Source organism: Triturus cristatus, chromosome 1_2 (assembly GCF_964204655.1).
Source record: "Triturus cristatus chromosome 1_2, aTriCri1.1, whole genome shotgun sequence".
Taxonomy (NCBI): domain Eukaryota; kingdom Metazoa; phylum Chordata; class Amphibia; order Caudata; family Salamandridae; genus Triturus; species Triturus cristatus.
In genome coordinates, this window is record NC_140580.1 from 342,131,777 (window position 1) to 342,146,143 (window position 14,367).

Here is a 14,367-nt window from a genome sequence, read left to right on the forward strand (position 1 = left end):
TCTTTTTGGTGCATACCCAGGTTTACCTATTCTTGTAAATCTGTGAATGCTTCAAAATCTATGGATGTTGCATGGAAACTTCCATGCAACCCCCATGGAAACCCCTCCCAGGCGCAAAGTGATGAAACGCAGGGCCACGCAAGGTGGTCTTCCATGGCTTTATAAATCTCTTTTTTGATTTGCGTCGCTCTTGCACCACGTTGCGTAGTGCAGGGATGACGCAAATGGGCTCAAAAATATGACCTACGTTTTGAAGGCTAAATGACCAGGAGCAGATAATCTCTTCAAAACAAAACGAAGGTCAGGGGTTGATAGGCGACTGTTAGATTTGGGGGTCTCTAGTTGGCAGAGGTAGGTACCTTTGACAAATAGGGACCCTTGCGTCTAGTCAGGGTAAGAGGGTACACTCTTAAAATAACCCCTGCTCACCCCCTTGGTAGCTTGGCACGAGCAGACAGGCTTATCTCAGAGGCAGTGTTTAAAGCATTTGTGAACACATACAGTAACCAAGTGACAACACTACAGATGGACACCACACAAGTTTTATATCAAAAATAATTATTTTTTATATAGACTTATCACAATACCACAAACAACAAAAATCCACAATACTGTTCTTAGAATGGTAGAATTAGCTTAGTTCTCTTAAGATGGTAAATGTGACACTCTGAGTTCAATGTACCTTAAGATGCGTAACGCAAGACAACAAAAGTGCTGCAAGGATGGTGATGTGTCGAAGATCTGGTGCAAAGAAACAAAGATGGCGCTTTCTTCTTGATGCGACACGCTTCCCGTGATGCGGCGGTGTCTGCAGCGACGTCGATCCTCTTCTCCGGCGATGCGAGATGCTTCCACACGATGTGAGCCACGACAGGCCCTGCGACACGCTTCCCAGTGATGCGGCGGCATCTGCTGCGATGTCTATCCTCTCCCCAGGCGATGTGAGGTGCTCCGGTTGCCCTGCGATGACTCAGCGATTCTTCTGCGACATGCTTCCCGGTGATTCGGCAGTGTCTGCGGCGACCTCGATCCTCTTCTCCGGCGATGCGAGACGCTTCGTGTTGTGAAGCGGCAGCGGCAGTGCGGCGACACGCTTCTTGTTCGTGAGTCATGCTTCCAGCTCCTTGCGACACGCAGTCCCTTCCAAAGAACTCTTGGGGAGCTGGTGGGTGAAGTCTGTTGTCCCTGAGACTTCAGCAGGAGGCAAGCTCGTTTCTCAAGCCCTTGGAGATCCTTCACAAGTTGAATAAAGTACACAAAGTTCCTTTTCTCCTCTCTTTGGCAGTCAGGCAACCACTACAGGCCAATCCCTCAAGCTTAGGGATAGTCTCTCCTCAGTCTCTCTGGTTCCTCTCCTCAGCAGAGGTTTATTCTTGTTTCCCAAAGTGATCTAAAGTTCTGGGGTCTGGGTCCCCCTTTTTATACACAGTTTCTCTTTGTTCTCTGAAGGCAGAGAGGCCTTTGCCTAGTCCAAACCAGTTCTGGTCAGTCCTGGAGCACTTTGTTGACATGACTCCTTCTTTCCTTTCAGAGTGCAGGGCCAGGGCCATCAGACGCACCACAGGAGGTGGAGCCAGCATTGTGGAGGGAAGGCACAGCCCTATTCAGGTCCCAGGTGCAAGTCCTCCCACCACTCTACATGTAGATAGCCCTATTCAGCCCTGTGCTGACTCACCCTGCCTCCGAGAATTTCCCCAGCCCCTGCCACTCAAACTCCAGACAAGGAATACACAACCTAGCAGAGGCAGGTTTGGATGGTTAGACAAGAAAATATCTACTTTCTAAAGTGGTATTTTCAAACACAGAATGTTAAAACCAACTTTACTAAAAGATGTATTTTATCATTCTGAGTTCAGGCATACTAAACTCGAATTTCTACCATGTTCCCGGAGTCAGTTAGGATTATAAGATGTAATAATCAAACTGCCCATTCTGACCCATGGGGAACAGTTAGCCTTGCAATAGTGAAAAACAAAAATGGCTGTAAATTCACTATTAGGACATGCCACATACACCAGGGCATGTCCTACCTTATACTTACAATGCACTCTGCCCTTGGGCCTACCATAGGGGTGTCTGATATGAAGAAAAGGGAAGGTTTAGGGACTGGCAAGTGGGTGCACTTGCCCAGTCAGCATGGCAGTACCAGACTGCACACAGGATCTGCAATGGCAGACCTGAGACACATTTTGCAGGCTGCTTCTGTGGGTGGCACAATCAGTGCTGCAAGCCCACCAGCAGCATTTGATTTACAAGCCCTGGGCACATGCAGTGCACTGTACTAGGGTCTGACAAGTAAACCAAATCAGCCAATCATGGAGTCACTAATCCATACATCAATTTACAATAGGTAGAGCATATGCACTTTAGCACTGATCAGCAGTGGTAAAAGTGCCCAGAGTCATAAAACCAACAAAAACAGGTCAGACAAAATACAGGAGGAAGGCAAAAAGTTCAGGGATGACCCTGCAAAAAGGGCCAAGTCCAACAGCGACGCAAATCAATCTTGACCCTGCTCGTCATGCAAATGGCTGAGTCCAAACTGAGGTGGCATGGTGAGCAAAAGAACGATGGGTTGGAGTGTTGCCCCAAGCTATTGCCAGTGGTTAGACTTATTGCAAGCAGCCTATCATCAACTTTTGTGTGTGGAAATGCTGTGGTAAATTACTTCATTGCTGTATTTTCATTGAATTCCTTTTTATTTCTATTTTTATTATTTGTTTTTTGCTTTTTTTTTAGTTCGTGGTGTCTAAAGAGAACATGAATACAAACCTGTGCAGTATAGCGTCGTCGGCCACTTACCCTTTCCTACTTGATGAACGTATTGCCTTTTTTAAACATTCCATAATCATTAACAATATCAAATAACAACACAGGAATCCACCACAGACGCACTTCTGTTTTTTTTCCCCTTTTTTTGCTTTTTTAATTCTATTACCTATAGGAATAATCTAACCATATGGGCTCGGAGACCACTCGAGTCTAAATATGGAACCCAGTGTGTCCCATATATCATCGAATTCCTTTATGCATTACCTAATACTTTATGTTTTCTTAACAGCAGAGTTACTCCAGGTAATGTCTGTGCACAAGAGCAGGTTCGATCTGACTCCCCCATGTCTATGTGTAGCCGCTGCTAGACCTAGTTTGTTCACAATGAATTCCTTTGAATGTTTGTCATTTAAAAAAATATATGTTGATAAATGAAAATGTATTGATTTGAATCGTGTTGCTTGTGATGTCTGGCTGATGCTAGTGCATTCAGGATTTGGCAATCACTGGTCTGGTACACTGATGCATAGAGTGCTTGCCTAACAACAGCTCTTTGCTAAGCCAATAATGTCATCTATTGCAGGCGCTGGTGGAGATGCCGCCCTCCTCATATCTGCAGCTGTTAACATTCAGTAAGTATCACAGTTCGCCACAAGAACTTAACAGAAGTCTGAAACTATTGTGTCTCATCTTGACTCTGACTAAGTTTCTGGCATGTGCTGACTATAATCGATTGTGGAACATTCTCTTTCCCTGTCCTCGTTTTCCCTTCTTCCTGTCAGGCCTGTCAAATGGGGGGAGAGTGAAGTCACCTGCCTCAGACTTTTTGAAGGCCGTGAGCTTGTACAACAACATTTCTTTATGGATGTTTCAGCAGAGCTGCCCTATTTATTAATGACGAGGAAGTGCCACTAGAGGACGCTCTATGCTGAATATGACATGCTTTATCTTTCCCTGCTGGACTTCTGTTTAAACTTTGAAACAGGTCCTTATCCTAGGAAGGGCCCTGCGTTAGTTTCATTACCTAAGTTCCGCAAAAACATTTAACATGCCTGCTTCCTTGTGGATGCTCAGGGCCTCATGTACAATCTTTTGGCGTAGGGCTGCGCCTCAAGCCTTCCTGCTGCACTGTCCTACATCAAAAGAAAAGGGCGGGAATGTGCCATATCTAGGAGATACAGTGCATCCATGTCCTTTTCCCCTCGCTGGGCCACAAATGGCTGCTATGTGCCAACGCAGGCATCCTTGCGCCATGGTGCAAGAGTGTCTGCAGTTTAGGGGTGATTGTTTTCATGCAGGAAGGGACACCTTCCTGCATAAAATCAATCAAAGGAGGTGATTGTTTTCCTACCCCCACTACCTTTATATAAGAATATAAGGGGCCTATTCCCTAAAGCATTTTTGAGAATGCAAATTAGTTCTCTAACCTCTGTACGAAAATCTCTCCCTACGCCTGCCCTATCTTTTACGTGCAGAGTTCAGTGGCGTAACATTGGCCCCCACAGCCTGTGCGGTGTGGGGGGGGGGGAGGGCCCACAAGCTCCAAGGGTCCCCTCCTGTACTGTGCATGGGCAGCGGTCACCTGGTCTGAGAGCTCATGACTGGGTCTGGAGCATGGGGGACTCTCTCCATGTACTTTGCAGGGCGGCCCCCTCAAGTTTTGTTACACCACTGGTGGAGCTCTCTGCCCCAGTGCAGATCTCCTCACATAGATTTCAGTGGCGGGCAGAACAGGTAAGATCGGTAAGGTGGGATAGGGCGCGGAGGGGCGGAATTGACAGACAACGGGGTAGGTAAAATTAAATAAAAAAAATAATTAAACCACTTACCTTGCGCTCGCAGCATCGGCGATGTGGCGACTGAAAGGTAAGTGGTTTTATTTCTTTTTTAATTTATCTTTACCTACCCCATCATCTGTCGACTATCCCCCACCCCATCCTGGCCCGCCTTACCGCTATCACCATGGCCGGCCGTCATTCATAGATATCCCTTCCTGAATAGTGCCCTTTGTGAGTGAGCAGTTCTATACTTGAAGCATAGAAGCAACACTGTCTTTGCAAGAAGCAATGCCATCGACCAGATATTTCTGGTGCTTTAAAGAGGTAAACCTCATCTGAATCAACATCTTTCTCTTTTGATTGTACTTCTGAGCTAGCGTGATGACTCTTTCAGAAGGGAAAATTAATTCTTGTATGATGGTTTACTGGTTTTAAACTGCAGATCTATTTGATGACACCATATTGTGAATTGAATTTTAATCCTTGACTGCAGCAGTAACCTTACCAGCCAGAATCCGTTCTCAGCATTAATATCTAGCCACTGTTTGCATCTTGGAATATATTGCCAGTTGAACAAGTTGTGGATGCGGCAATTTTTTTAACTCAAGTCCAATCTCCTCTTTTGGAGTTTGAGATAAAAAAGCATAACGCTTTTCATGATAACACATACTGCCCATGTTTTTTTGCTCACGGTGTCTCTGGTCACCAGATGTGCCTATTTCTGAGATGCGACAACATGAATTTTGGCACCAAGACATGCCTTGCTCAACGAATTGTGTACATTTGTGTTACTTTTGGAGCTGGGCTGCGAGCTCTCGCATGAGTTCATCTGTGCACAAGCTTGAATTCCTTGCGAGACGACACTCACATGATCAATATTAGAGACTACTGTGGCACTGTATGTTAAGCCTTTTCATTGGAAGCTTTTTCCCAGTGGTTAATTTTGTAAAATAAAAAGTGCCGGGGCTCTCCTTAGAAGGCAGCGCTAACGGGAGAAATGTGCTGTGCAAAGTGCCTCCTGACTAGAGCCCCAGCACTTATTATTCCGGAGAGAACTTTGCCTAATGACTCGAGCTGCTGATTTCGAAGCTGGGGAATAGGGTTCGAGTCTTGGCGTGGCTCAAAATCCTGTGTTTCTATGGAAAATCACGTGCTTTCCAAATGAGTGTGTCCTTAACTGGATCTATAAGCACCGGTGCTGAGGATTAGGTGCCGGTGCTGAGCACCGGAAAGCACCTGCTCAAATTAAGCACTGCTTTTTCCTTTACCAGTGAAGAAGGATCACCTTGTTGGTTTACTCTGATTCACAGACAATAAATGTTGACAAAGCACGCTTTCAATCAAAATGTGATACAGAGTTTTCCTCGACAAGGAGACTTTGAGCCCTGGTAGTTTGTGTCAGGCAAGAGCTTTGGTAATATCAATTACTTGCATGTAGACCAAGAGCTATATCTGTGTGCCATAAAGCACAACTGGAGCTATTTTACAGCTGCGCCAGTGGGTTACGTGACGCAGACCTTAATATGTGGAACTAAATCTCAAGAGCCTGTTAGTCAGGTTTTTGATCACTTCTGTCTTATGTCTGAAGGCCCAGTATAGGTTTCTGTTGATCACTGCTCTCAAGTATGTGTACTTGGTACAGTTTCTAACCTATGGTTGTCGATTAACCAAGAGCTATCATACCTAGAGGACCCAAAAGTGGCTGTTTTTTTCAATATTTATTTCCAACTGAGTCTGTCTGGTATATGAAGGGCAGGCTATCAGTAGTCCTTGCAACCCCACCACTGTATGATCCAACAAACAAGACTGTCTTCACAAAACATGCCTGGATTGTAGCAGGACATACCCCCGGTGGATTAGTTTTGATGGGGCCCAAATAGGAGAAAAAGTAAATAATTAAGGGGCATATCAACAACAACCGGCGATAATTATCTCTAAGCGCACTTAGCGCTAGGATAATTATCGCCGGCTAGCGTGAATTTTTATCGCTGAGATAGCGTGCTATTAGCAACGCTTATCTCAATAGCGATAAAAATCCTCACGCTAACAGGCTAACGTGAGATTATCGCTGGAAACCCAGTGATAATCTCACGTTACCTTGTTGATAGGGACAGGCAAACTTAGCCATGATATCCTCCTTCCATAGGATATCATGGCTAAGTCTGAAAAATACCAGACGTAAAAAAGCAGCGTTAACCGCGGTTAGCGCTGCTTTTATTTGTCTCTAACAGGGTTAGCGACATTCTTGATAATAGGAGAAATGTCGCTTAGTGACATTTCTCCTAATATTTTACTCTGGAACGCCCCCTTTGCATCTCATTAGAGATGCAAGGGGAAGCGTAGAGTAAAAGGGTGCTAACATGCAAATTTGCATGTTAGCACCCTGTTGTTGATAGGGCGCTAGTTTTATCTCTCCTTTTTTGGCTTTTAAAGCCAAAAAAGCAGAGATAAAGCCCTTGTTGATATGCCCCTAAGATATTAAATAAAGACAGGGCGTGAAAGCAAACATCCTTCTGCTAGTGGTTTACTAATTATTGCCTAGATCTTGCTATGTAACTGCGATAAAATATAGACATTTTCAGACCACAACCTGGCACATGGCATGCAGGTGACACTTTAGTTGTGTCTATGCATGCACTATGCAGTAGCATGCCTCCTCAGACAGGCCCAATTTGCCATCAAAGGGAATGTCATTCCATTGGTGAGCTACAGGGTGTCCCTCTCCAAAACCTTTATGGAGCAGCAAAGTGATCTTGTCAATGTTTTGTCCATTCAAGAGCTTTGTAAAAGATTTTGCATGGTGGATAGACCATGGAAAATAAACTGCAGTTACCTGGATAATGACGAGGCCCTTTTTGCAGTCTCGCTGCAGGCAGCTTCAGTTGTCTGGCGCAAACAGCAATGCACACAATTCTACGTTAAACGCATTTTGGGACTGCACCTTCCTTATGAATGGATGGATTTCTTGGCTATATGCATGCCCTTGATTGTATCACTTTTTCCCTTATTCTTGTGTTTATCTCTCCCCTAATGCATTTCTTCTTTACCCTCGCTTATGATAGGATGCGGCGTCTACTTCCACATCTATGTTATGGAACTCATTTTTTTTTTGTTGCACTTTATATCACTTTTCATTTCATATTGAGCTCTCCGTTGAAGTGCATGTCCTGTTCCTTCCTCTTCTCTGTGAACACTTTGAGTGCACTTGGGCTCTTTCCTTCATTCCCTAGACTTCCTCGGCTACGTGACTCCCTTCCCACCCTTCCCCCGAGTCCTGGCCAGAGATGTGCTTGTCTCCTCTGTGGCACCCAATGGCGTTGAATGGTTGGTTTGGTGATGCCCTTTCCTACTATTCTCCCACTGCTCCCTCCTGCTGTCCCTCTCCCACACCTTGCCGGCCGCTGCTTTTGGATTTGCTGTGGAGGTGGCTTTTAAAATGCAACCAGTATTAGCAATGTTAATAGCTGTGACAGGCAATCTTGAAGGTCTATTCATTATACTTGGTGGTGATGCCAAAATAAAATATGAAAATAATGCTTTCATACTTTAAAGTATGATTTGAAAACCTAGTTTTCTATACTTTCAAGATGGTTGCCACGTTGTGTCACACAATGCGGTGGCCATTCTTGAAGCATAAGGCATGGTCTTTCAAGCTGGCCTGTCGCTGTTATTGGCTGTACAATGCTGACACATTTTAAAAGGATCCGGTAATGGCAAAACCAACAGTGGGGACCACAAAGCACTGGCACAGAGGGACCATTTGGCTCTGCCGTTTCCTGTTTATGGATTGCCATGACTCTTGCTCCTCTTCATCATTCAGGTATGTGGCAATATCTTAGTACTCATTCAATCTGTATTTTCAAAATAAAACCTCTCCATTCTCTGGTTGATTTTAGATGATCACATGACCATCCCTCAGGCATGTAGATGATGCTTTCATGTTGCTAATGTTATAAATGATCTTTAGTTCTGAAATCTTGATGGATAAAGTTGTAGTTGCGACTTGTCACCTTCAGCTCTACTGTTATCCAGATGGACACTATGGTCTCTCTAGAACTTGTCTCTTATTAAATTAATTTCTATGCCGTAGGCATCCAACTAGCCAAATTAAACCAGCATCCAGAACCTTTTGTCATTTTTGCTTCCAATTGTGGTCTGCTTTAGTTTCCAGGTCGTCAGATGTTGTTTGTTTGTCCAGTCGGATGTCTTTCACTATCCCAAGAGACAATAATAGCACCAACTTTCTGGCACTTCTGGCAATCCCCCTTCAATTTCTTCTTTTGCTAGTCTCTTCAGCATCATACCAGGTGTTCCACTACTACTAGTGGTTAGGAACTCAATAGTTAAAGATTCCTTTGGGATTTCCTTAACAGATTCTGACACCATTATTTTCTCTTTCCATTATTTTTCTCGCTGATGTATTTTTAGAACTCTGCAAGTTAATGGAGTTGTCAATTTCAGTGCTATTCCTGCTTTTTTCCCATGATGAATTGATTTCCTTAAACCACCGCATACTGCAGTTGTGTAAATGATGATAACTTATTTCTCTGTGATCCATCTCACAATGGGTGCGTTGATGAAACCTCCCACCTGATACGAGATTACAGTCAAGAACCGATCGACAATTGCTACACACCCTAGCATAGTTAGCTGGATGGATGTTATGTTATGCTAGGTTGATTTGTATGTCGCAACTTAACACCTGTGAGGGTATCCAGGTGCTAGAGCAGGAACGTAGGCAGGACGGAGCTCCTAGTTGAACAGCCAAGCCTTCAGTTTATTGCTGAAACTGAGTAGTGAAGGGACTGTCCTGATATGTTTGAGCTAGTTAATATGAGGTAATGGCAGTGATAAACGAGAAGAGGTGCCCTCCTGACTTGCTTTTGCTGATTGCGGAGGACACGTGTGAGGATAAGAGAGGTTGAGCATAGCTCTCTGCATGGATGGTAGAGTTGAAGTCGGTCATTAAGGTACGCTGGTCTGGAGTTGTGGTGGGCTTTGTAGGCGTGTCCTACCAGTTTGAGTTGGCATAGTTTCTGGATGGGTAGCCTATATAGTTCAGTGAGGTTGGGAGTGATGTGAGCACGCCGGGGGACATCTAGGTTGAGTCTGGCATCAGTGCTTTGGATCGTCTGGAGTCTTTGTGTGAGCTGATTGGAAATGCAGATTTCGAGCGTGTTGCGGTAGTCAAGTCTATTGGTTGTGATGCCCTGAGTGACCATGTGTCTTGTGTGCATGGGGAGCCATTTGAAAATCTTGTGCAGCATTCTGAAAATGAGGTAGCTGGATGCAGGCACAGCATTAACCTGTTTATTAAAAGTGAATGTGTCATCTAGGAAGATTCCAAGGTTTCTGGCATGGTCTGTGGGGGTGGGGTTGGATGCTAGTTTGGCTGCCCACCAGGAGGGAGGAGTCCCATGGGAAGCTTTTGTTTCTGAAGATCAGAATCTCTGAGTTGTCCATGTTGAGTTTTAGGCAGGTCTCCCTCATCCAGTTGGCAATGTTGGTCATGCAGGAGGTGAAGTTAGTCCTGGTGGTGTTGTTCTCATCAGCGAGGGAAAGGATGAGCTTTGTGTCTTTGGTGTAGGAGACAATGTTGATGTCATGGTCTCTTATGATGCGAGTAAGGAGTGCCATGTACAAGCTGGGCTTAAAGTGGATCCGCAAATGAGCTTCTTGGGTTCGGAGGTGTAAGGAGGCAGTCTGATTTACTGAGTTCTGTTGGAGAGGAAGGAAGTTATTTATCTCAGGGCAGTCTCTTGAATTCATGGAGTCTAGCGATGAGGGTGCCATGGACTGTGTCAAAGGTTGCTGAGAGGTTGGGAAGGATGAAAATGATGGTTTCACCTCTGTCCATGATATACTGGATGTCATCTGTTGGTGCCAGGAGGGTGGTTGCTATGCTGTGGTTGTTGCGGAATCCTGACTGAGTGATGTTCAGGAGGTGGCAATGTTCTAAGAGAGAGAAGAATTGCCTGTTGATCTCTTTCTCCAAGACCTTGGACTGGAATGGCATGCCAAGATGGGGTTTTAATTGCTGAGGTCTTTTGGGTCCTCTGAGGGTTTCTTCATGAGAGCTGTGACTTCTGCATGTTTCCAGCTATCTGGGAATGTTCCCATGAGGATGGAGGTGTGGATGGTGGTGGTGAGGTTGATGCTGATCAGTGTTCTGCCCAAGTTGTAAAGGGGGTGCGGGCAGAGGTCCATGGGGTCCCTGAGTAAATGGTCTTCATAATTCTGGTGGTGCCTTCTTTGCAGAGGGGGCTCCAGTTCAGTAGATGATAGGTGTTCTTGGTGAAGGCAGGTGTTGTGGGATGATGTCTTTTGCGGTGGAGTGGGGTAAAAAAATTACTGACTATCTTGAGTATTTTGTTGTCGAAGAAATCAAAAGAGGCTGTTGCAGAGGTCCTGTGAAGGGGTAAGATGTTGGTGGCTGCAGTTGGGTTGGAGAAATTTATGATGATGTTGAAAACTTGAATTTAACGGGCTTGACTCTACTGATTAAATGACAAAGATTATAGTTATCAAACAGATTTTGTAAAGATATTCAGCACCTCTTCCTTTCAACATCATTGGAAGCAACAGTGGAGGTTCATTCCATCAAGTATCATCATCTGTGGTAAAATCCTCATCCTCACACACTGAGAATTTTCAATGAAAGTTTTCTGTGCACCATACTTTCTCTTGGTTCTTTGAAAGAACATTGTTCATGATGTAATTCATTTATTTACTATAGATCTCATTAACTTTTCCTAGAGAGAAATAGCTTTTAATTTGTACAACTAAAGAAGTCCATGATTGATCATTTGTAGTTTGTAGGTGAAACGAAACATAAAGGCTAGTGCGGTCGACCTCGAAGCTGGGGAACCGGGTTCGAGTCTCGTCAACAACGCTCTACATCCTATGATTCTGGGCAAATCACTTCATATTCCCGTGCCTTACAAAAATGAATGTGTCCTCATTTAACCAAACTGGTGCTCATGTAAAGCGCTCTGATACCCGATGTCTCGTATGTAGTTTGCGCTATATAAAACTCTATCATTTTAATTTTTTTTATAAGCAGGGAAGACTGGTTACCACGATTTCATCGACATAACATTAATTTGTAACGTACTTTTCCACTTTACAACATGGAGGGGGCATTTCTTTCCTTTTTCCTGTTGCTATACGATAACACCCATCATTGCGAGTGTGAACAAGCATTGTTCACTCTAATGTCTTTCAGTCAAAAGTATTGGATCTTTTGCCAGTATAAAATGGACTTTACCAATGCTGACTTTAGCACTGGTGGCACAGGGTGTGAAAATCATTTTTGTCGTCCCCACACCCCATGACTGCCTCCTCGATTCTCCCACTACTACCGGGAAAAAGTGCCCCTCACCTCTCCAATTATAAGTTATTGCTAAACAGAACGCCCCCTCCCCCCTTTGAGGTCAGTGCCCCCTCTACAGGTGCGGTTGCACCGGTTGCACTGTCCTAAAGCCAGCCCTGGACTTTACGCTAATGGCAATGACACCTACTGAGGATCTGAGGATATTCATATTTGTTCCATAATCTTTTCTTAATGGTAAAAATGTTTTTGAGTTTAATTTCTGAACTTTTCAGCCTCATCCTTAAAGAGTCCTTTTACTGTTGTACGAGACGTTCTCTACCTTTTTCTGTAGTTCAACCTTCCCACAGTCAAGGCAGGACAAGCAGAAGCCCTTTAGGAAATGTGTTAATCTGTCTGTAGACAACTTTGTTCAATCTGTTGTTTTGGAATGAGGATATAATTACGTCACAGTTTCGATCATAGTGTTCCTCACTAAAGCTATCCAAAAACGTGCTTTTCAATTTTAATATGCTGACCATGGCAACATCAAATATATTTGTTACCAGTAGCTTACACCACAAATGAAGAAGGGAACGAGGTCTGGGGAAATCTGGAGGGGAAATGGATGATTTTTTTTTCAGATGGAAGATACTTAAAAGGATAAAAGACTAAAGTGGAAAAGAAGGAAAACTACAAGATTGGAATAAGGAAAATAATGGTTCAGTCTCACAATGAACCAACAACAAATAACGCTTTTGCCATATTATAAAATTATTAAATATCTAAAAATACAGTAGAATGATTTGCTCATAAAGCTAGTGTGGCATACTTTTATTAGCAAATTTAGACCTTCCAGTCATAACATTGAAAATTCACCCGTTTATGGGTGACCCTATTGCCACCTGTTTACTTATTGCCCCCTAAACTGATGAGTACTCTCAAACAAATTGCTGAGGAAGTGACCAGACTTCATGTCATGAATGGCCCCTTATATTCGCTTCCGGGCCCTTCTCTAACAGTGTTCTAATTCCCCTTTCACCAGCGGTAGCATCACAACTAGTCACTATTTGCAGCATGTATATTGAGAGGAGATTCATTCCTCCAGTATATGGGGGTGACTTCACTTTTTAAACATATCCAACCCATCCATGTGAGACACAGTTAACTTCTGCCCTAAATGTGCCCCTCGAAGACCAATCCACCTTTTAACAGCTCCAGGCACACAAGAGATCAGACCCCCGAGACACTAACCAATCAGGATTCGTTACCCTGATTAACCAAGTAATGCTGGGTCTCCTGTCGATTGCAACCCCACTCATCTGCAGTATCCAACAGAGGCTGGCTTAATATGCAGAAGTGCCAGCTAGCTGTAATCAATATGCTTCAGTGTACACCATTTGGGCTTGGAGCTCTATGCAAATAAAACCTAATTGGGGTTTAGGAGGCCAGGGGAGAGAAGAACTGATCTGGCAAACAAAAAGGGATTGATATGGATTGCTTGGGAAGTAGCAAAAGATTTGCCCTTAGGGTAAACATATATACAAATATTTACATATTTAGATAGTGCGGGCCCGATTCACAGAACTAACTTAAGACAACATCCTGAACTTACTACTTTTGGTATTCACAGAAGTTAGGATTTTGTCTTAAGTTTGTCTTAAGACAAACTTAAGACATACTTAAGACAGACATAAGACAGACTTAAGACAAACTTAAGACAGACTTAAGACAGACTTAAATTAGGATTTTGTCTTAAATTTGTCTTCAGTCTGTCTTAAATCTGTCTTAAGTCTGTCTTAAATTTGTCTTAAGTCTGTCTTAAGTCTGTCTTAAGTTTGTCTTAAGACAAACGTAACACAAAATCCTAACTTCTGTGAATACCGTAAGTAGTAAGTTCAGGATTTTGTCTTAAATTAGTTCTGTGAATCGGCCCCTGGGACCTTAGGTTCCAGGGCCATGGCAACTCCATAACTTTAGACCATAACTCAGTAAACTCTCAAACACATGAAAAACGTATGACCCAAGTATGATTTGAAGATTTGCATGTCTAGCAGGTCTCGTCCTTTTTTGCACAGTAGTATTTTCTGTAGAGGAGCTTCTGGTGAAACAAAGTCAGTCCTAATCCCACTGCAGTGTATGTGAAAATGTAAATGCACGCTATTTTTTTCCAAAAGACCTCAGATATGAGCTCAACCACATCCTGTCAGAACGGACTTCTCGGAGTTATGACAGAGGATTTCCTGGTTGATGATGCAGATCTTTAGACATCCTGAAATATGCTAAGGCTGAGGGTGCTTTTTTAATTTGCGAAATTAGATCTAAGAGTACTTTAAGTAATATTTTGTTCCCCTGGATTATTATTTGCAATTTCCGGTGTTCAAAATTGAACAATAAATAATTTTTCAAATGTAACTTAGACATTTTCTTGGCTTTTATTCAGTATCTCCAAAAGCACCGAACGGTTATGGTTAATAAAGGGTTGACTCTACATTATCGACTCCATAT

At 43.5% G+C, this 14,367-nt stretch overlaps 1 protein-coding gene across 1 annotated transcript in view; it reads left to right on the forward strand.

Annotated features, from left to right (window-relative positions):
- LOC146867289 (group IIE secretory phospholipase A2-like) overlaps positions 1-14,367 on the forward strand; it is a 56,290-nt gene that overhangs the window by 25,195 nt on the left and 16,728 nt on the right. The window contains exon 3 of the mRNA XM_085604046.1: positions 3,356-3,404. Within this exon, the coding sequence (XP_085460172.1) occupies positions 3,356-3,404 (49 nt within the window). The remainder of the gene's footprint in view (positions 1-3,355; positions 3,405-14,367) is intronic.